At 50.9% G+C, this 20,711-nt stretch overlaps 1 protein-coding gene across 2 annotated transcripts; it reads left to right on the forward strand.

The window, feature by feature from the left end:
• The first annotated feature begins 1,145 nt into the window (after positions 1-1,145).
• Positions 1,146-20,711, forward strand: PSTPIP2 (proline-serine-threonine phosphatase interacting protein 2). 2 transcript variants are annotated; one of them, XM_051803749.1, is made up of 15 exons: positions 1,146-1,223; positions 7,936-8,036; positions 9,878-9,955; positions 10,826-10,860; positions 12,414-12,520; positions 13,217-13,279; positions 14,435-14,533; positions 14,726-14,771; positions 15,148-15,227; positions 16,529-16,627; positions 17,146-17,242; positions 17,549-17,630; positions 18,304-18,338; positions 18,646-18,703; positions 19,373-20,711. In XM_051803749.1, exons 1-14 carry the CDS (start codon positions 1,191-1,193, stop codon positions 18,693-18,695), a joined length of 1,005 nt encoding a protein of 334 aa, XP_051659709.1. In that variant the 5' UTR covers positions 1,146-1,190; the 3' UTR covers positions 18,696-18,703; positions 19,373-20,711. The 2 variants fall into 2 exon arrangements, with proteins under 2 accessions (XP_051659709.1, XP_051659708.1); XM_051803748.1 differs by having other exon boundaries at positions 1,167-1,223; positions 19,198-20,711.

Consider the following 20,711-nt stretch of genomic DNA (forward strand, 5'->3'; position numbering starts at 1 on the left):
TCACGATCCTCACAAAGAATTCCTTTCTGATATTGCATCTAACCGTGCCCTCTTGTCCCTCTAACCCTGCTGTTTCCCCTTGTCCTATCCCTCATCCCTTGTTCCAAGTCCTTCTCCAGCTCTCCTGGAGCCCCTTTAGTTGCTTGGTGATGTGGATTCTGGTGGGGGCTTGTGTTCTCTTCTGTCAGGAGCGTGCACAGGCTCAGTTTGCCTAAATCAGCCTCAGGTTACAACTGAGTATTTTATTTCAGTAAGTGGAAAATGCCTCTTTTTGATTAGTGGACTGTTTTAGCTCTCCCTGTGTTCACGCAGTGGCAGCAGGTCAGGGCAGTGGATGTGATTCAGGCATTCCAGCACACTGTGTTCTACCTCCTATTTTCAAAGCACTGTTCAGAGGTTGCTCACGCAGTGCTTTGTGTCAGGCAGAGGTCCCCTTGTAAACTGTGGGTAACACGGGATGGGTGTGGTGGAGGAGGGTTGTGTTTTATGAGGAGCAGCTGAGGGAGCTGGGGGGGCTCATCCTGGAGAAAAGGAGGCTCAAGGGGGACCTTCTGGCTCTGCAACTCCCTGACAGGAGGGGGGAGCCAGGGGTGTCGGGCTCTGCTGCCAGGGAACAAGGGACAGGATGAGAGGAAACGGCCTCAAGCTGTGCTAGAGGACATTGTTTAAGTTGGATATTAGAGAAAATTTCTTGACCAAGAGGGTTGTCTATCCCTGGCAGAGGCTGCGTAAGGCAGTGGTGGAGTTCCCATCCCTGGAGGGATTTAAAAGCTGTGTGGATGTGCCACTTGGGGACAAGGGTTAGTGGTGGGCTTGGCAGTGCTGGGGGAATGGTTGGACTCGATGGTCTTTGGAGAGCTTTCCCAACCTAAATAATTCTGTGGTTCCATGAAACCATCCCAGAACACTCCGCCAACCCCAACCCAGGCAGGCAGGGCACTGCGGGTCGTGCTGTGCTCCTGCTGCGCCCCGTGTTTACGGGGCAGCCGCGCGGGTCCCTGCTCCGGCCATCACGGGTGGGCTTCTCCCATGGAGCGCTGACGCCGAGCCTCCCTTCCCCGCCGATATAACCGAGCACGTCCCGCCGCCCGACCCACGGAGGGTGTTCCCGTGGGTGGGTGGGGACTCGCCGGGGCGGGCCGGGCCGGGCGGCGCCGGGAGCGGCGGAGCGCGGCGGCGGCAGCGGCAGGATGCGGGAGGCGCGGTTCAGGGACCACTTCTGGGTGAGCGGGACCGGGACACCGGGGTCAGGGCCAGCCGGAGCCGGGGGGCACAGCCGGGGGGCACAGCTGGAGGTGGGGGGTCACCGCTCTTTGGTTAGAGTGGGCTCCAACGCGATCGTGGTCGTGGGGTGACTTTGCTGAAAGCTCTGGGCATCCTGAAGCGATAAAACAGTGGCACAGGTTACCCAGAGAAGCTGTGGCTGCCCCATCCCTGGAAGTGTTCAAGACCAGGTTGGATGGGGCTTGGAGCAACTTGGGTTAGTGGAAGGTGTCCCTGCCCATGACAGGGGTTGTTGGAACGAGATGGTCTTTAAGGTCCCTTCCAACCCAAACCATTCCGTGATTCTGTGATCCCCAGCAGGCACTGCCCACCCACACATGTCCTGGGAGTTGTGGCTTTGCAACCTGCTCCGGGCAGCCAAAATAATCCCAGCAAGCAGCCACTGCCATGCTGGAGGAAATCAGTGCCAGTCTGAGGGTCTGATAACATTAACTGGCCATCAGTGAACTACTTGGAGACACTATAGCCAAAAATGGTCCTTTGATGTGGAGCTAATCCCAGACTGGATGTGCTGGTGCTCGGTGTGCTGCTGTCAGCTGCTGAGCCGCAGAGGAAAAGCCGCACTTTGGGGAAAACCACAATTTATTCTTCTGAGTGTGAATTGTGCTTTTCTGAAAGGAGAAGTGCAGAAAAGCCACATATCTGCTGTGAAGCGTCAGCTCTGTGGCCGCTCAGTTCCTCTTGTTGTGGTAGACCTTTGTTCCAGGTATCGGCAACCAGGAAGTAAATTACAAAATTGTGTCTTTTGGGGCTGAAAATCCCCATCTGTGAATGGTGCTCGGGGTTTCTCAGATGTTGTCTGGAAGCAGCTCCCATCTTGCAGGATGGGGGAGAGGAGCACAGGCCCCAGGAGGAGCAGACACCACGTTTGGAGCTCCTGTGTTTTGTGCAATAAGTGCAGAGCACCAGTGTCATTAGTGTGTTAATTGGCATAGAGCTGTCAAATATGCAAATCCCACACAGGTATCAAACCTGGCATGGAGAATAAAGCCGACTTTGCAACTGGCAGCTGCTTCCCAGCTGTTTGTTGCCAAGAGGTTTTCCAAGGTGTGCTCTCTTTGCTTTGCAAACATGCGGAGGGAAGGGATGCAAGGGTGGTGGCAGCATCCGCCAGGCTGAGGGGAATAACTGTGATGGCAGGAACACTGAGCAGGCATGGTTTGTGGTGCCTCAGTGGCACATTGGGCTGAAGAAGATCTCCTGGCCGCAGGGCTGACTTCGGCCATTTCTGCCTGGTTTGTCCCTCTCCAGCTGTGTTGTGGAGCTTTTTGAAGGAGGATCCTGGAGGAGGGGGTTCAGTGGGAGAAAATACCAGGGCCGTAGCAGCGCCAAGCCCCCAAGTTAAGGAGGAGATGGGGCATGCCATGGGGTGCTCACTCCTGCCTCACCCCTTCTGTTGCAAACATGGCTGTTTACTGAATAGTCCCCAACTCTTGCTGAGCCCAAAACCCTTGGTGCTGCCAGAGATTTTGCTTGGTTTCTTCCCTTCTGAAGCCTGTGTCCTTCAACCGCTCCCCCCACCCCCACCCCCTGGCTAAGGAAACGTGCCTGGAGCAGGAGCTGGGGTTCATGTTGGACAGGAGGGTGGTGAATGTGACTCAGTGGAGAGATCGAGGCCCTGCTGTGGTGGTTTGGCCCATGGAAAACGCAGGTACCACCCCAAGCAATCGCCACACCACGTACTGGTGACTGTGCATCAGCTGTGAGGGCTGGGGAGGGAGGGGGGAGCAAGAGATGGGAAATAAGAAACCACATTTAGATGAGGTGTGGAGGTCTGCATGTCCAGCTTCCATTTGCTGCTGGGTGCTGTGAGTCCACACACACTTCCTCTTGCAATATTCCTCTTATATTACCTCGCTTGAGGCAAAAATGGAAGCAGAAGTCTCTGCTGCAACAAGTGATTTCTTAGAATCATAGAATGGTTTCATTTGGAAGGGACCTTTAAAGGCCATCTAGTCCAATCCCCTTCCACCTTCCACTAGCCCAGGTTGCTCCAATCCCCGTCCAACCTGACCTTGAACACTTCCAGGGATGGGGCAGCCACAGCTTCTCTAGGCAGCCTGTGCCAGGGCCTCACCACCCTCCTCATAAAAAATTTCAACAATTTCTTCCTTCTATCAAATCTGAATCTCCCCTCTTTGAGTTTAAAATCATCATCCCTTGTCCTAGTGCTACAAAGAGCATGGTGAGGCACAACATTCATCTTGAGTAGGTTCTTGACCTGTCAAACAAGGTGAGATCAAGAGGACCATCTCTGCATGATCCTGGGCAGGTGGCAGATGCTGCCACACATACCCTGTTCCTTAATGGTGGTGCTGGCTCAGCTTCTTATCTGGTGGTCCAACAAAATGTCTTTTTTTTTTCCCCCCAAATTAAACTCACTATCACACTCTACCTGCAGAAACCCTAAATACTGCTAAAAATGCACTTTGCTGTGGTGAGGGGCAATTCTGTAGTGGTTAGGACAGCTCAATGGGAAAGCAAGACTTTGGCAGAGCTCCAGAGGAGGGATGCCTCAACTGATGGGACAAAGCCTAAAAATAACCAAATCCTCAAAAACTGGGTCAGTTTGGGCATTGGATCTTCCAGCTTTGGAATGTGACTGGTTGTGAGTGGTGACCACTGAATTTCTTTGTTGGGACAGTGAACTTTTGTTAGTTCTTTACTGTGAAGGTGGGGAGGCCCTGGCACAGGCTGCCCAGAGAAGCTGTGGCTACCCCATCCCTGGGAGTGTTCAAGGCCAGGTTGGATGAGGCTTGGAGCAACCTGGGATAGTGGAAGGTGTCCCTGCCCATGGGAGGGAGTTGGAACTAGATGGGTGGTTTTAAGGTCCATTGAAACCCAAACCATTCTGGGATTCTATGACTCTATGATAAGCTGCAGCCCACGCTCTTCTCTGTCAGGGTAGCAGGGCTGTGCTTCCAGCCTCACCTGGGGACTGACTGAGCTTTAAACCACACCAGTTCTGGTTTCTTTGATGGATGCTGTGTGTGTTCCTGCACTGGAGCCTGGTCCCTGCGGGAGCTGACGGCATGATGCCCATGATTTGGGAAGGCATGGGGCCACTTTGCTCTCTGCACTCGCGCTTGCTCATGCTCTTGGGTGTCAGCACAGGATGGTAAACTTCCTTAAATAACGAGTTTTGCTCTCTGCACCCTGCTGCAGCTCCTGCTCACCCAGGGACCGAAGTCCAGACATGCCTGAAGCTGAACATGCATTGCCCTGAATGTCCCCACTCCCGTGTTGCTCCCTCCCACAACCTGTGCTTCCCCCCTGTCTGTGAGAGAGCTGTGCAAAACCAAAAATACCCAAAAGCTCGTGTTTGTTTGCCCGTGCCTGGCCTGTAGTGATTGCCACACGTTGAGCAAGGACGAGGTTTTGTTTTCACTTGTTTTTGCAACCTGCTCTTCTTCTTTCACTATAGGAGGTTTTTTCTCGCAGTTTTTTCCACTTTCTTAGTACACGTCTAGTTCTCCACAAGCCCGCTCTTCCATGTATTTCAGTTAACCCAAGAGCAAAGCTTTGGGTCTCATCAGAGCAATTTTTGTCCTGTAAAACTGTGTAGCAAAACCAAGAAATGACAATAACGCTAAAAACCACCTCAGTTCTGATCTGCGGGCTGACAACTTGCAGCTTGGAGACTGAAATTTTGGTCATCTTGCTTTTACTGAGACAATGCTCTGCTCTCTCTGCAGTGTATTTAGTGATGCTGCTAAAGCAGCCCATGGCTGGGGGGACTGCAACCCCAGGCTCCTGGATTTATTCCCTGGCTGCTGACTCATGGTGTGATGCTGGCTGGGCTGTTTCACTTCCCCTTTCCCCTTGTTGTCCTTCTCTAAACGGGGACTGGCTTTAGTGGAACTAATCAGCAGCGTTATGAAACCCTCAGGTCGTCCTTTCAAAGGAACAAGGTGGGGTTTGTGGGGAGAGATAATTTCATGAAGGCGGGATAGTCCAGTGTTTTTGGAGTCTTTGGGATGAGCAGGAGAGGTGCATTGGTGTAGGGGAAGGAAACTTCAAAGGGAAAATTATTAATCAAAAAGTAATCCTGCTTTTTGCAGCGTGATGGTCTCAGGTGGGTGAATTTGCAGCGAGTCCTTTTCCTCCTCGTGATGAGTTTTTGTCTCTCCTGTTGCACCTACCTGGTTTTGGGATGGGGAGGACCTGCAGGCTTGTGCAGCACCTCCTCACCCTGCTCCCTGCAGACACCAGCACAAGCATTTCTTTTTGTCTCAGCAACCTCTGCAGGACCCTGAGCGATTTTGCGGCTACGCAGACTCTGAGCAAGGACAGCACAGCCAGCTATGGTTGCACCGTGTTTCCGTCTGCTAAAATAGTCATCCAGCCTCTGGTGTGTTTGTCTAAGCACGTAAGGCAAGGGACACATACTGAGAGCTCGGCATAAATACAGATCTTCCTAGAGATGGTCCGTGAACAGTGTAGTGCCCCAAACCCTTCCATTTGGGAAGGTTGGGACAGAGTGATGGAGGGCAGGAAGTCTCTGCAGAGGGATCTGGATCAGTGGGCTGAGGCCAACGGTGTGAGTTTCTACAAGACCAAGTGCCAGGTCCTGCCATTGTGTCCCAACAGATCCCTGCAGCTCCAGGCTGGGGCAGAGGGGCTAGAAAACTGGGAAAGGCCCTGTGGGTGTTGGTGGCAGCGGCTGGACCTAACCCAGCTGTGGTGTGGCAGCAGGGCCAGGGCAGTGCCCTCCCTGTGCTGGCACTGCTGAGGCACCTCCAGTGCTGGGGCAGTTCTGGGCCCTCAGACAAGAGAGACACTGAGGGCCTGGAGCGTGTGCAGGGATGGGAACGGAGCTGGGGAAGGGTCTGGAGCAGCAGGAGGGGCTGAGGGAGCTGGGGGGGCTCATCCTGGAGAAAAGGAGGCTCAGGGGGGACCTTCTGGCTCTGCAACTCCCTGACAGGAGGGAGGGAGTCAGAGGGGGATCGGGCTCTGCTGCCAGGGAACACATGACAGGATGAGAAGAAACGGCCTCAAGCTGTGCCAGAGGACATTGTTTAGGTTGGATATTAGGGGAAATTTCTTCACTATAAGGGTTGTCCATCCCTGGCACAGCTGCCCAGGGCAATGGTGGAGTCCACATCCTTGGAGGGATTTAAAAGCCCTGTGGATGTGGCACTTGTTGACATGGGTTAGTGTGGCCTTGGCAGTACTGGGAAAATGGTTGGACTCGATGGTCTTCGAGGGCTTTTGCAACTTACACAATTCTATAATTCTGTGTTTCTCCAGTGTAAATATTTCGTAGGGTGTGTGTCTGCAGGGGTTTTCCATGTAGAGTGGGGCAGAAGATGGAATCGTCAAACTCAGCAACTTGTCTTTCAGCTGTGACTCAGCCATCTCATGTTTTCACATCCCCACTAGAGCACTTCAGCCCCTCTTTTGCCTGCAAGTGCAAACAAACCCCGAAACATTACAAGGAGTACTCAAAATCCTGCTCCTCATCAAGTCTATTGGGAGGGTGGTGCAAATCCAGGCAGCAGATCAGGAAGGGGGGAGCACATCCTGTGGGCTTGGGAAACATCAGCTGCTGCTTTGTCACCTTGAAATCATCTGTTTGTAGTTTCCATGGGCTGTCCTGTAAATAGCACATGGGCTCAGAGCTCTGCCCAGCAGGAAGGACCAGGACAGCCGTGGGAGGGCAGGAGTAGAGGTCCTTGTCCCTCTGCCCCACTTTGTTTTGGCAGGGCTGGGTGCAACCCCCCCCCTCCATACCTGTCTTGGGCTTAGTCTGTTATGCTTTTAAATCTTCTGTGCCCATGGCTCTGTGCTCTCTGTGTTGCACTTCCTCTTCCATTGCAGCAGCCAGCCCTGCCTTTGGGACATCCCACGGGCAGTCACAGAATCCCAGGATGGTTTGGGTTGGAAGGGTTCTTAAAGCTCATCCAGTTCCACCTCTCTGCCATGGGCAGGGTCACCTTTCACTAGACCAGGTTGATCCAGGTCCCGTCCAACCTGGCCTTGGACACTTCCAGGGATGGGGCAGCCACAGCTTCTCTGGGCAATCTGTGCCAGGGCCTCACTGCCCTCAGAGCCAACAATTCCTTCCCAATAACCCATCTAACCCTGCCCTTTGGCAGTGGGAAGCCTTGTCCCCCTTGTCCTGTCCCTCTAATCCCTTGTCCACAGTCCCTCTCCAGCTCTCTTGGAGCCCTTTTAGGCACTGGAAGGGGGTCTAAGGTCTTCCTGGAGCCTTCTCTTCTCCCGGTGAACACCCCCAGTCATGCTGGTCCTTTTGATTCTCTCAGTACCAAACTTGTCCAGAAGGTGCTGTTAAGGCTGGTTTCACAGGATACAACCCTGCCCAGCTCCTTCAATCAGGAGCTCCTCCTGCCTGGAAACAGCTCTTTTGGAAACCTCCCATGGAGGGGTTTAAAAGACGTGTGGATGTGGCACTTGAGAACATGGATGGGAACATATGTCATTGCTGGATTGAGATCTTCTTTTTTCTGAAAATCTTGTCCCATACATTGTTCTCATTCAGGAGTGTCTCCCACCCCTTAAAAAAAAGATCTTATTTCATAAAGAGGCACTTACACACTTGCTCTCCCTGAGCAAATGCCTGTGCAATGCCTCTGGAGGTGGCAGTGTCCATGGACTGCACTGATGAGGATGTGACTCCTGTGTTTTCAGAGCACGGATCTGACAAGCACTGTTGGCTACGACAGCATCATCCAACACCTGAACGATGGCAGGAAGAACTGCAAGGAGTTTGAAGACTTTCTGAAGGAAAGGTAGGGAGCTGCCTCTGATCACGGGTTGGGTTGAACCTGGGAAGTGAGGCGGTGGCACTACTCCTACTCCTGGTGCTCCCAGTTTGATTTCTGTTGTGTTTAACTGTCCACTATGTTAAAATGCTCTGCCATGAAGCTCACCTTGCTGTTCACCTTGCTGAAGATCAGGTGAGAACTTTGGCCTAGGAGAGGCAGGGCCTTGTCCTGAATTTGTCTTGGTACATTAAGAACAGCTCATAGATTTAATGCTAAAAAGAAGTAGCATTAGGTTTTGCCTTTGTCAGTCAGAGAATACGACCTAAGCAGAGGTTCTGTGGCTACAAAAACAACTGAGAGGGTCTGGCTTTGTGGTTCACCTGGTTAGCAATGGCTAAATATGAAGAGCATTGTAGAACAACCCTGAAATAATGTAATTTTGGTAATGAGAACTGGAAAAAAACAACCTGTGACTGGATGACTTGGTGCAGAGCAGCCTGGGGCAAACATAATGGGGGTGAAGAGGAGGGGAACCTGCACTTAAAAGTGTCTAGTGCACCTACATCTCTTTAGGCTGTAATCTCATGTTCCAGGAAAATTTGGGCTTTCCAGCTGAGGAACTGGACCCTGAGAATCGTGCCACCCTCATTTGTGACAACAAGAGAGTGCCAAAAGCCTCCTCCACACCCTGTGTCCTCTTTGTTCTTGAAGTAGGTGTAGGTTGCCACCAATGTGTCTTTCCAGAAAGAGATTAGAGGCTGGACCTGGACTTGCTACTGGCACCTCTCTCTGAACATGGCTCAGTTCTCCGTGTACAGCAGGGCTGTTAACACAGTTCCAGCCATGGAGGACGTGCCTGTTGGATGCTTTGTCCCAAATGAAGTTCATGTGAATGTTGTTAGACAGAGGGGAAAAAAAAATCAATTTATGATATTTACCTTTTCCCCATTTCCCTACAAGCTTTGGGAGTTTCTAAAGAGTTAAGCTGGGTGAACCTTCACTGCCAGACTCGAAAAGTCGACAACACAGGTGTTTGCATCTGTGTTAGGAGATACAGGCATTTTAGGAAGCTATTTATTTTATCCAGTAGACCTTCTAATGCAGTCTTTAGCAGGACTTGTTTCTTTACACTGACTGCAGACAGTTAGGGTTGCCTAGGTTGAGATACCTACATTTGACCAAGCAAGTCCAGCCCTGGTTGTCTGTGCTGACTTCAAAGCAGCTGCAGAAAGCTGGTTGTTCTTGTACTGCAACACGTAGACTCTCTTTCTTTCAAGAGGGGAGGACAAAAGGATCTCTCAAAGGTGTTATTTCTGTTACCTCACAAGATTTGGCCTCTTCTTCAGGCGTTCTCCGTAAGGATCAGAGGCAGGTCCAGAGAGTACTTATTGCCTCATTCAAAAAAGCCCTGAAGAACTGAAATACCTGAGCTGAGCTTTGGGGTGCATGCTTGGTGGCCAAGCTGTCTTTGAGGTGCCTGCTCCCTTCCTGTCACATTTGGTATAAATCAGCCAGGTCAGAGTCAAAAGTACTTAGTGCGGACAGACCGAGGGATCTCAAAAGCCCTGTTCCATAGGAAACTGAGGGGAAAAAACCTACCTAGGTGAGTCACCTGGCTGCATCTTCCAGCCAGGCACAGGCAGCTTAGTCCTCCATCACCTGTGGAGGTGATCCTTGAACCCATCAGCCTAGGGGAGATGGGCAGAGCAGCATATCAGGACCACAGACACAGCAAAGCCAAGTGTTTCCACTGGAAAACCTGGTTGGCACAGATCAGGAGTTCAGAGCAGGTCTTAACCTCCACTGCTAACAAGTCTTAGTTTCTGAATTAGGAACTTTCTCTCATTCCTCTCTTTTCTCAACAGGGCAATTATAGAAGAAAAATATGGCAAAGAGCTCATCAACTTGTCGAAGAAGAAGCCCTGTGGGCAGACGGAGCTGAAGTGAGTTCACAATGCTGTGTGTGTTCTGCTTTTATGGGTGTCCATGGATCAAAGAAGGAGGAAGAGAAGGAAGGAGACTGTGAGAGAGAGACAAAACAGTGTTTTGAAATGTGATTGGGACGTCCAGAAGATGAGCTGAAACCATTCTCATGAATGAACAGTGCCCCAGCTGGGTTCTGCTTTGCTTTGAGCCAGACTCCACCAAGTTCCCACCAGCCATAGACTAACCAAAGCATTGTGGATGCTCAGGTGAGGTGTGGACTGGTGGTTCAGCAGAAAGCCGAGGATCATGAGACCCAAGAGTTCACTCTTGACTGGTTTTGTAGCCAGGGGGAAGTACAGGTTGAGTCAAACCACGCAAATCTTCACAGTGTTGTGACCACTGTGGCTCCATGACTGGGTCTCCATTTCCCCAGAAATGCTGCTCCCTGCTTTGTTTCTATACTTTATACATACCCAGTCTGACATTCTCTGATCATTGTTTTTACAGTTTTGTGTCACATAAAATGTTTCTGAAATTAACAGGGAGAAAAGTTCTCCAAGTTTCCAACCACAGGCCAATGCACCATGTAGAAGGTGTTTGTGTGCCCAAAATTATGCTACAGGAAGGTTGCCCGATACACTCATCATGAAACTTAGAATTTTGATAGCATCCAGTGTTCAGAAAGATGTAAAGGAGATCTCAAAGCAAGCGAGCTTTGCTATACCTGAGAGAGAAAAAGCCAGAGGTGTAAAGAGGGTAAATAAACCTGCCTTGAGTTGCTTTGACTGGTGTCAAGTGAGAGACTGTTTTGGGAGAGGTGCTCTGCTGATACTTGTGCCTGGCCATGCTTTCCCACTCTTTTTAACGCTCCTCCTGTGTTTTTTCAGCACGCTGAAGAGATCCCTGGATGTTTTCAAGCAACGTAAGTAATTCTTCATGCTTGTCAGGACACTTGGTTGTGCCAAAGCCTGAAGGCAACTTCTTAGGAAGAAAATGGCAGGGAAACCTCTAAAGTTGTGGTGATGGGGTCCGGCATAGGCTGTACTCCTGGCCTGGCTCGTCCCAGTGCACGGGGTTTGGGACAAAGTGCTCCAGGGCACAGGTGGGAGAGGAGACCCATAGGGTGTCCTTTTGAGGATCTCTTGGACTTTCAGGTCTGGCTGCAGCTCAGAGGTTGTGGTTGTGTTGTGTATCACAGCTGTGGATGGGAAGGTCTCTTGGGGTTTATTGGATAGGCTTGTCCTCTTCACACACACACACAGCAATTCACACTTTGAATCCTGGGGGCAGTTCTGGGCCCCTCAGACAAGAGAGACATTGAGGGGCTGGAGCGTGTGCAGGGAAGGGAACGGAGCTGGGGAAGGGTCTGGAGCAGCAGGAGGGGCTGAGGGAGCTGGGGGGGCTCATCCTGGAGAAAAGGAGGCTCAGGGGGGACCTTCTGGCTCTGCAACCCCCTGACAGGAGTGGGGAGCCAGGGGGGATCGGGCTCTGCTGCCAGGGAACACATGACAGGATGAGAGAAAATGGCCTCAAGCTGTGCCAGGGGAAGTTTAGGTTGGATATTAGGGAAATTTTTCACTGTAAGGGTTGTCTATCCCAGGCACAGGCTGTCCAGGGCAGTGGGGGAGTCCCCATCCCTGGAAGGGTTTAAAAACCCTGTGGATGTGGCACTTGTTGACATGGGTTAGTGAGGGAATGCTTGGACTTGATTATCTTAAGAGGGCTTTTTCAGTCTAAATGGTTCAGTGGTTCTAATTGGAACATGTAAAAGATGGTGCTTTGGCCACCATACACAGTCCCTGTATCACAGCTCGCCGGGGTACTGGGCAGACAGCACCTTAAAGGCAGACAGCACCTTAAAGGTGAGCACTCTGCTACCCTGTGCCTGCCAGCTTTGTCAGCTGGACATCCCTGACATGGCTCTGCCCTCACCACAGCTGACTATTCCAATCTGTGGGTTTGGAACAGCTTTGGAATGTTGAATCACGAGCTGCCATTTGGCTCCGCTGCCTCAGTGACCCGGCTGGGGTGGCATTTCGTGGTGTGGCTGCTCACCTTCAGCAAGAGGAGCCTGAGATTTTTTTAGCCTTAGTTTTTCTGTGGCCCAAGTTGCTGCCTGCTGGCCTGGGGTAGTGCATCCTTCACTCAGCTGTGCCGGGGTGCGATGTGTTGAAACGCGCCCGAATTCACCCGCGTGAGGGGGAGATGTGACTGTGCTTGTTTGAGTAACTTCTCTCAACTGGAGTTTCCTCAGACTCGGGGGCAGGTCCCAGGAGGACTGGTCCTTACGTAGGTGAGCACTGCTCCGAGCCTGCTTCAAACAACCTGCTGCTTTTTCATGTTTCTGAAAGGGGATGTGTGACGTGGGGCCAGTTTGATGTCAGTTGAATTGAGAAACACAGTCTCTTTAGGAATATGTATCTATATATATATATCTATATCTATCTACCTATCTAAGTTATTTTTTCTTTGCAGAGATAGACAATGTGGGACAAGGTCACATCCAGCTGGCGCAAACCCTTCGGGAGGAAGCGAAAAAGATGGAGGACTTCAGGGAAAAGCAAAAACTGCATCGGAAAAAGGTCAGGCACTGTGGGAAGATGTGCCTTCCCGCAGGATGTTGATCCTGCCCCAGCAGTGGGCTAATCCCAGAGCTGTGTCCTGCTGTTCCCCAGCCCCCTCTGTGCCCCCCGTGCCTGCTGCTGCTGGGAAGTCCTGAGTTTCTTCCTACATGTTGCAACCATGTTGGTGAACTGTGCAGCAACCTCCAGCTTCCTTCTTCTCACTGCCACATCCTCTCCTTTGGGTGGTTTTTGGGGCCGGCCACAGCAGGGGCTCAGCCCCAGGACACCAGCCTCAACTGGGAATATTTTGAAGCATTTATATACAGTGCTGTATGATCTCCATAGGGTCTGATAAAATGGCCAAGACTTTTAACTTTTTGTTGAGATTCCTTTTTCTGGATTTTCCTTTTTCTAGAAAACCACTAGAACCAGGGGCTGGTTTGGACTAGCAGAGGGGAGTGGGCTTCCCAGCTTTGTCAGAGCCTGTGGAGATGACACAGTACTATACCTTGCTATACATTTAGTTCGTAGAGCTCCTTTGCATACACAAGTCAAGGCTTAGACAGAAGCATGAAAGATGAGTTTTGTGAAGATGCTTTGGGTGGATGAAGGTCCTTAAGCCCATCTCAGTCTGGTCTGTGACTCTTTCCCAAGCCACCCAGTGGAGCTTTGATGGTCAGCGATGTGCTGATTCTGGGCCTGTTTTCTTCACAGATAGAGCTGATCATGGAGGCGATTCACAAAAACAGGAATGTGCAGTACAAGAAGACCATGGAGGTAAAGCAAACCTGCTGCTGTTTCTTGCCTTGTGGGTTAACACCGCTCAGTCACGAGCACAGAGCTGGGGCAGGCTTAAATGAGAGGGTTTTCCTCCTCTGCTGTGACACTGGATGCTGAGTCTGCGTGAGTGGTGTGCAGGGTGTGTTCAGAACACTGAAGGGCACACCAAGGACACAGAATCACAGAAACACAGAATATGCTGAGTTGGAAGGGACCCACAAGGATCATCGAGTCCAGCCCTCAGCCCTGCACAGGACCATCCCCAAGAGTCGCACCATGTGCCTGAGAGGATCATCCAAACACTGCTTGAGCTCTGGCAGCCTTGGTGCTGTGCCCACTGCCCTGGGGAGCCTGTTCAGTGCCCAACCACCCTCTGGGGGAAGAACCGGTTTCTAATATCCAACCTAAACCTTCCTTGACACAACTCCAGACCACTCCCTGGAGTCCTGTCACTGGTTACTACAGAGGGGGCACAGCCAGTGGTAGCCTTTCAGGGCTGGATAAATGTGATTTAGAATGATAGAATTGTTCAGGTTATAAAAGCCCTTTAAGATCCTTGAGTCCAACCATTAACCAGCACTGCCAAGCTCACCACTAACCCATGTCCCCAAGTGCCATGTCCACACCTTTTTTGAGCACTTAATTGGATGGTGACTGCACCACTGCCCAGGACAGCCTGTGCCAGGGCTTGATAACACTTTCTGTGAAGAAATTTTTCTGGATATTAAATCTAAACCTTGTCTGATGCAACTTGAGGTTGTTGCCTCTTGTCCTGTGCCTTGTTCCCTCGGAGCAGAGCCCGACCCCCACCCAGCTCCCCCCTCCTGTCAGGGAGTTGCAGAGCCAGAAGGTCCCGTCTGAGGCTCCTTTTCTCCGGGCTGAGCCCCCCCAGCTCCCTCAGCTCCTCATCACCAGACTTGTGCTCCAGACCCTTCCCCACGCCCTCCTCTGGCTACTCTCATGGACTTGGTTGTCATGAGCTTTCCATCCGTAAATGCAGCTTGTCTTGTGAGGCTTCTCCTAAGCCACAGGGCACCTGGGACCTTGTGTGCCACCCCCTGCTCCTCTGGCAGCCTGTGCCCACCTCTGCCCTCGTAGGCTGTTCTCTCCCCCAGAGCTCCCACCCGAGCTGTGTGCTGGTGTCTCTCCCAGGCCAAGCGTCTGTACGAGCAGCGGTGCCGGGACAAGGACGAGGCGGAACAGGCCGTGCACCGCAACGCAAACCTGGTGACGCAGAAGCAGCAGGAGAAGGTACAGGGAGGTGGGGCAGGGGGAGAAAGGGATGCCTCTTCTTGTCAGCTCTCCCGCCCCATGGCTCTTCTCCCAGCTCTGGGTTTTGGGGTGAGATGGGAGGGCTGGTGGTGCTCACCAGTGGGGCTGCAGTGCTGTCGGGGATGCACCCAGGGGCTCCTCCACCTTCCTTCTCTCTCCCATTTTTGGCAGCTGTTCGTGAAGCTGGCTCAGACGAAATCAGCTCTGGAGGACTCTGGTGAGTGGAAGTGCCATGTTGGGAGGGCAAGGGACATGTTTCCAGGGGCAGGGAGTTGTGAAGCCATGGCAGGGCTCGTGGGCAAGCTCCAGCTCTTGGATCAGGCGCAGCTCCTCAGAAACACATGCCCAAGATACCAGCGATGGGCACCTGCCCTGGAGAAGCCTGCATGACCCCACCAAGGCCATGTCCTTCCACTTTATCCCTGATGTCCTAGCCATTTCAGGCTTCACATATTACCTTCTAGTGAAGGGTATTTACGTTAATGTTAATCGTGGAATCAGTGAATGATTTGGGTTGGAAGGGGCCTTAAAAATCATCTCATTCCAACCCACCCTGCCTGTCGACCTTCAGCTGACACTGATTTCTCTTGCAGACAGGAGCTACCAGCAGAATGTGACCATGCTGGAGAAGGTCCGGGAAGAGTGGCAGATGGAGCACATCAAAGCTTGCGAGGTAAATGCCCTCAAACACCTTTGCATGGCAGTGTGGTCCTCTGGGTGTCCACCCCTGTCTGCAGGGCCCAGGGACGGCACAGATTTCCCTTCTGTGTATTCCCCTGGCAGTGAAGCATCAGGATGTGTTGCAGCTAACCCTGTGTGTGCCTAAAGCTTGGCTTCTTGATTCAAGGCCCCACTACTTCAAGGCTTCCACTATTTTTTAATTATTTCTATTTTTCCACCACCTTTTAAAATTGACAGAGTCAAGGTCATGACGTTTTGCCCATTACCTACTTGCATGTTTGGCATGGCTGTCACTTTGAACAGCTGTGGTTGCCTCTGGATACTCAGTGACTTAAGGCTAGTATGTCCTAGAGCCTCAGCAACACCTGGAAGACTCTGTCTGAAACTCTAAAAGACTTTCCATGGACAGGGACTGCAGAGATTGAGGTTCTATCCCAGGTTTGCAAACAGCTTTCCCATTCCCAGCTGTTCTGATTCCTTCCCAATTTATTTCTCATCAGGCTGCGATTTTACTTTTCTGTTTTGAACTGGAATTTGCTGTCTCTGTTGTGTGGTGTGCGTGAGTGCCTCAATGATGGTGTGCTTTTGGTGTCTGGGGTCTCTGGAAGCCTCTATGATGGGGACATTTCAAAAGGTACACCAGATTCAGATTTCTGGTATGCCAGATTTCAAAGGCTTGGGTTGAAATCTGCTTGGAAAAGGGCTGGGCAGGAAAGAAGGAGAAGACCAACCAGTCAATGCACCTCTGGTTTCATGCATCCTCACTGTGTATTTATTTCTCCATATCTGCAGCCTGGAAGTGTTAAAAGGACATGTAGATGTGGCACTTGGAGCCATGGGTTAATGGTGTCTTTGGCAGTGCTGGGGGAATGGTTGGACTTGATGATCTTAGGGGGCTTTTCCAACCTAAATGATTCTGTGATTCTAGGACACCTGTGGAAGGGAAGTGAGCTGGGACCACAGGAGCATGGGGTACCTAGGGAACATGTACTGCCTTTAGGAATCTGGCTTGTTCTCCCCAAAGGTGGTGGGGGATCCCCTTCACATCGGTTCTGCAGACCTTCTGAGCTTAACAAACACTCATCTTAACACTCATCTGGTTGCACAAAGGGATCATTTCTCTTCTGGGCAATCTGGAGGACACGCTGTTTCCTTGTTTCCTGCAGAGCACCAACACCATCTGCTCCTTGCAGTTGTCTTTTCATGGCACTTGGGAATGAGAAGCAGTAAGGATTAAGGAGATTTGCTCTCATTTTAAAGATGATGTGGCCGTTTTTGTCTGTGTTGTTTCAGTTCTTTGAGACTCAGGAGTGTGATCGGATCAGCTATGTCCGTAACGCCCTCTGGCTCCACGTCAACCAGCTCTCCCTGGGCTGTGTCCAGAATGATGAGGTACCTCAACTGAAAGTCCTCGTTCTTCTGTGTGGAAAGCAGAGCCCAGTTTGTTTTCCTGTGCTCTGAGCTGTGTTACGTGTGAGTTGGACTGTGGCCCTTCATTGGCCACCAGACACCAGCATGAGTGGGCAGGCAGAAGGTTTGGCCAAAACTCTGGCAGATGAGCTTTCCTCTAGGATTCACACATTTTTTGAGTGTGCTGAAACACTGGAACAGGTTTCCCAGAGAAGCTGTGGCTGCCCCATCCCTGGAAGTGTTCAAGGCCAGGTTGGATGGGGCTTGGAGCAACCTGGTCTAGTGGAAGGTGTCCCTGCCCATGGCAGGGAGTGGAACGAGATGGGCTTTAAGGTCCCTTTGAGCCCGAACCACTCTAAGATTCCGTGATTCCCCTGTCACTGCAGCTTGTGCAGTGGGTGAATATTGGGATTTCTCCCCATGTCTAATAGACAGTTGGAAAAAACCCTCTTGTTTTTTGACCTGATGTAATAGAAATGCATTTTATTTCCCTTTTGCAGAAATATGAGGAAATCCGCAAGAGTTTAGAAATGTGCAGCATTGAGAAGGATGTTGATTTTTTTGTAAATTTACGCAAAACTGGAAGTTTGGCTCCAGGTAAGAACTCAATACAATCTCACAAAGTAGTGCTGACTGCCCTGTACTCCTCGTGGAGCTGCTGCTCAGGTCAGCATCAGTTGGGGTGCAAAAAACATTGATTTTGCAACATTCCTCCTTTAGTTCACTGCTATGCAGCACTAGTCTCTGCCAGTTTCAACAGTCCTTGAAGACAGCACTCCTCGTTTTAGTTTCCTGATCAGGCATTTTCACAGAGAGGGGAAAGACTTAGGATCTGACTGCTGGTATAAGAAGTATTTTATGTCTATAAAAGGCCTGTACTTTACTGCTGTTAACTTTTCCTAGCTCCTGTTGTTTATGAAAACTACTACAATACACAGAGAAATGTGACTCCTGCGAGAAGTCCAGCGCCTGTACCTATATCAAGGTAAGGGACATAACATGTACAATTGCAATTGCTATTGCGAGTGATGCTCTCCCCCCCCAAAAAGGGCAGATTTTATTCCTTTTAGTCTATTGGAAGCTTGACTTGGGAGTATTAGAGGAAAATATTTCCTCGCATGGTTCTTGTTGTGATCTGTCCATCTGAGGAGTGTTAAAGGCATGTGTGGGTAGAGGGAGGAACTGCAGAGCTGAATGCACTCCCCTGGGACAGAAGCTGGGCCGGGAGGACAGGCTGAAGGGTGTTTCTGCCAGGGGCCAAGGTGACAATGAGGGCCGAAGACTCATGCTAAGGATGAGTGTGCCACTTTGGCTGCCACACTGGGAGTTGAGCCCTGTCCAATTATGGCTTCCTGATGTGTCACTCTGGGCAAAGGCATGTACAAAGGCATACCCTGAGGCTCATCTGTGATTGTGAGTTTTTCCCCCAGCTTAGTGCTTTTTGGCTGCTTTTTCCTCTCCTGCACCATATCAGCTTCAATTCCTGTGTTTGCCAAGCAGGCTGTGGGTGGTGAGCCCACCAGGTCTCTATAAAGCCCAGGTTGCCAAACCTCTTGCCTTTCCACCAGCTCTGGGAGGGCAGCTGGGGAGTGCAGAACCAGGGCAAAGGGAGTCCTGTATCCATGCAGATCCTCACCTCTGTATTTCCTTCTGTGCAGGAGGGGACCTCTGCCCACCCCGACCAGTGCACCAGGTGAGTTATTGCTTTATGGGCTTTCTGGCCCCACAGAGGAACTACCACTCCAGGCCCTTGTCCCAGGTCCCTCTCCAGCTCTCCTAAAGCCCCTTTAGGCCCTAGAAGGGGTTCCCAGGTCTCCCTGGAGCCTTCTCTTCTCCAGGCTGAACATCCCCAGCTCTCCCAGCCTGTCTCTATAGGACACCTCTTTGAGACTCATTCACCCTTGCACCCCATCCCTTTAACATGGATGGCCAGTGTGGGAAGCCTTATAATGAGCACTTCTCATGAGGAAACCTATTTTTTTTTGTGCTCTCTGTTTCAGGGGAGCCTGATTACGCCACAGTTGATGGCTACAGCTTGGTACATTTCTAGCAGTCACAGTAAGTACTCACTTTTGATGAAGAAAGGGGGCTTATGGGAAAGAGGGAGAGGGATTTTTAACCTGGGCAGATAGTAACACAACAAAGGGGAATTTTAAACTAAATGAGGTTAGATTTAGGTTAGCTATAAGGAAGAACTTCTTCCCTGTGAGGGTGGTGAGGCCCTGGCACAAATTGCCCAGAGAAGCTGTGACTGCCCCATCCCTGGAAGTGTTCAAGGCCAGGTTGGATGAGGCTTGGAGCAACCTGGTCTAGTGGAAGGTGTCCCTGCCCATGGCAGGGGGTGGAATGAGATGAGCTTTAAGGACCATTCCAACCGAAACCATTTTGCGAATCTGGAGCTACCTGGAAGAGGGACTGTGGAGAAGGAAAGGCCACTGGTTAAAGGGTGATATTTGAGGGGGATCACTTCCAACTGGAAGTGATGCTCCTGCCCTGCCATCACTTCTCTGAGCTGGAGTTGTAGTTTAGACACTGTTGATCCTGTCCTGTAGGTTTTCCAAGCAGAAGACACTGTTGGTCTGTCCAGCGTGGCACAGGTGGTGTTTCCCGTTATTCCCAGACACTAAAGTGTCTGAAGTGCTTCTGCTTTTCAAAAACATATTTGAGGACTGATAATTATTTGTACATCCAGAAAGTGCCCACTAAAAAATCTGTGCCTTTCATCAGCAAACTCCTTGGATGGATATCCTATCTTCAAACTCGGAGGAAGAAAAGGACCGGACACAGGGGCGATTTGTGTCAGAAGAAGTGTTTGATTTGAAGTTCTTCTAAAGTGCAGCCATTGGGAGAGGCTGGAGCCTCCCACTCTCCAGATAACTAGCTCATATGTGCCGAGGGGAGTGCTGCATGATGCTTTGGGCACGCTGGCTTGTGTTCAGGGCACCTGCATCCCCCTCAGATCTCAGGTTACTCTTTCGCCTGTCTCTAAAGTCTTTCATTACTGGGGATTAAACTTGTAATTTAGGTTTAATTTTATTCTCATCTTTCGGGGATCTCACTTAGGGGAGCACCAACAGTTACACCGTGTGTCTGGCTTAGCTGTAGGTGTGCTCCAGGCTTAAGTGCTGACGCTGGAAGCTGATTTGCATCTTGCCTGGTGCAGCAGTTCACAGCATGGCTACCCAGTGAGGGGCTGTGCCACCACAAACCTGCTGGGAGGTTCCACATCCCACGGTGTTGTTGAGGATCAGGAGGACGTTGTTCAGATCTCCCAAATGCCTCTCCAATGAGGGGCTTGTGAGTTTTTAGGTTCATGGTACAGCTTGTCCCTGGAAGGCTCTGGGGACCAGGTTGGATGGGGTTTGGAGCAACCAGGTCTAGAGCAAAATGTCCCTGCCCACAGCAAGGGGTTGGAACTAGATGGTCTTTAAGGTCCTTCCCAACCCAAACCATTCTACAGTTCTATGATTCTATGATTTAATTAGCTTTTGACAGTCTCTAAACTTTGGACTTGTTCTGACTATGCACCACTGGAAACAAACTTAGCTACTGCTGGAGCCATGAAACTTGTTTTCTGACCAGATCTCCTCAAACTTCCTGCCCTTTCTGTTACCATATATATATATATGTATCTTATGATTATGACTTTGATTCAGAAGCTCACGTGCTTCGGGGCTGCTGATCTCTCTGACGTCCCTGTGTGCAGTGCTGCTTGACCACTCCTCAGTGCCTTACGACACTGGACACAGGGACACAGGACATGGGGATAAACACACAATTTACCTGTCTAAACCTGGAGCAGCAGGATTTGCTATTTGTATGACATTTTTCCAGCTGAATCTGCACGGCTTCAGCGCGTGTCCCAGCCCGTCAGTCCTTGGGGCTTTTTACTGTGTTTTCTTCTGTGGGGAAGATGACAGTGAGCTCTGACATCTGCCCCCCTGCAAAGTGCACGTGCCAAGGAATCCGCTATCCTGTTTTATTTCTGAAAGACCAAGGACACAAGTATTATTCCGAAGGAGCCTGCTGTAGTCTTAGTTGTTTAAATACATATTTTAAAAAATAA

The sequence above is a fragment of the Manacus candei genome, unplaced genomic scaffold, assembly GCF_025592945.1.
Source record: "Manacus candei isolate 608988 ecotype Guabito, Panama unplaced genomic scaffold, ASM2559294v1 h1tg000059l, whole genome shotgun sequence".
NCBI classification, from domain to species: Eukaryota; Metazoa; Chordata; class Aves; order Passeriformes; family Pipridae; genus Manacus; species Manacus candei.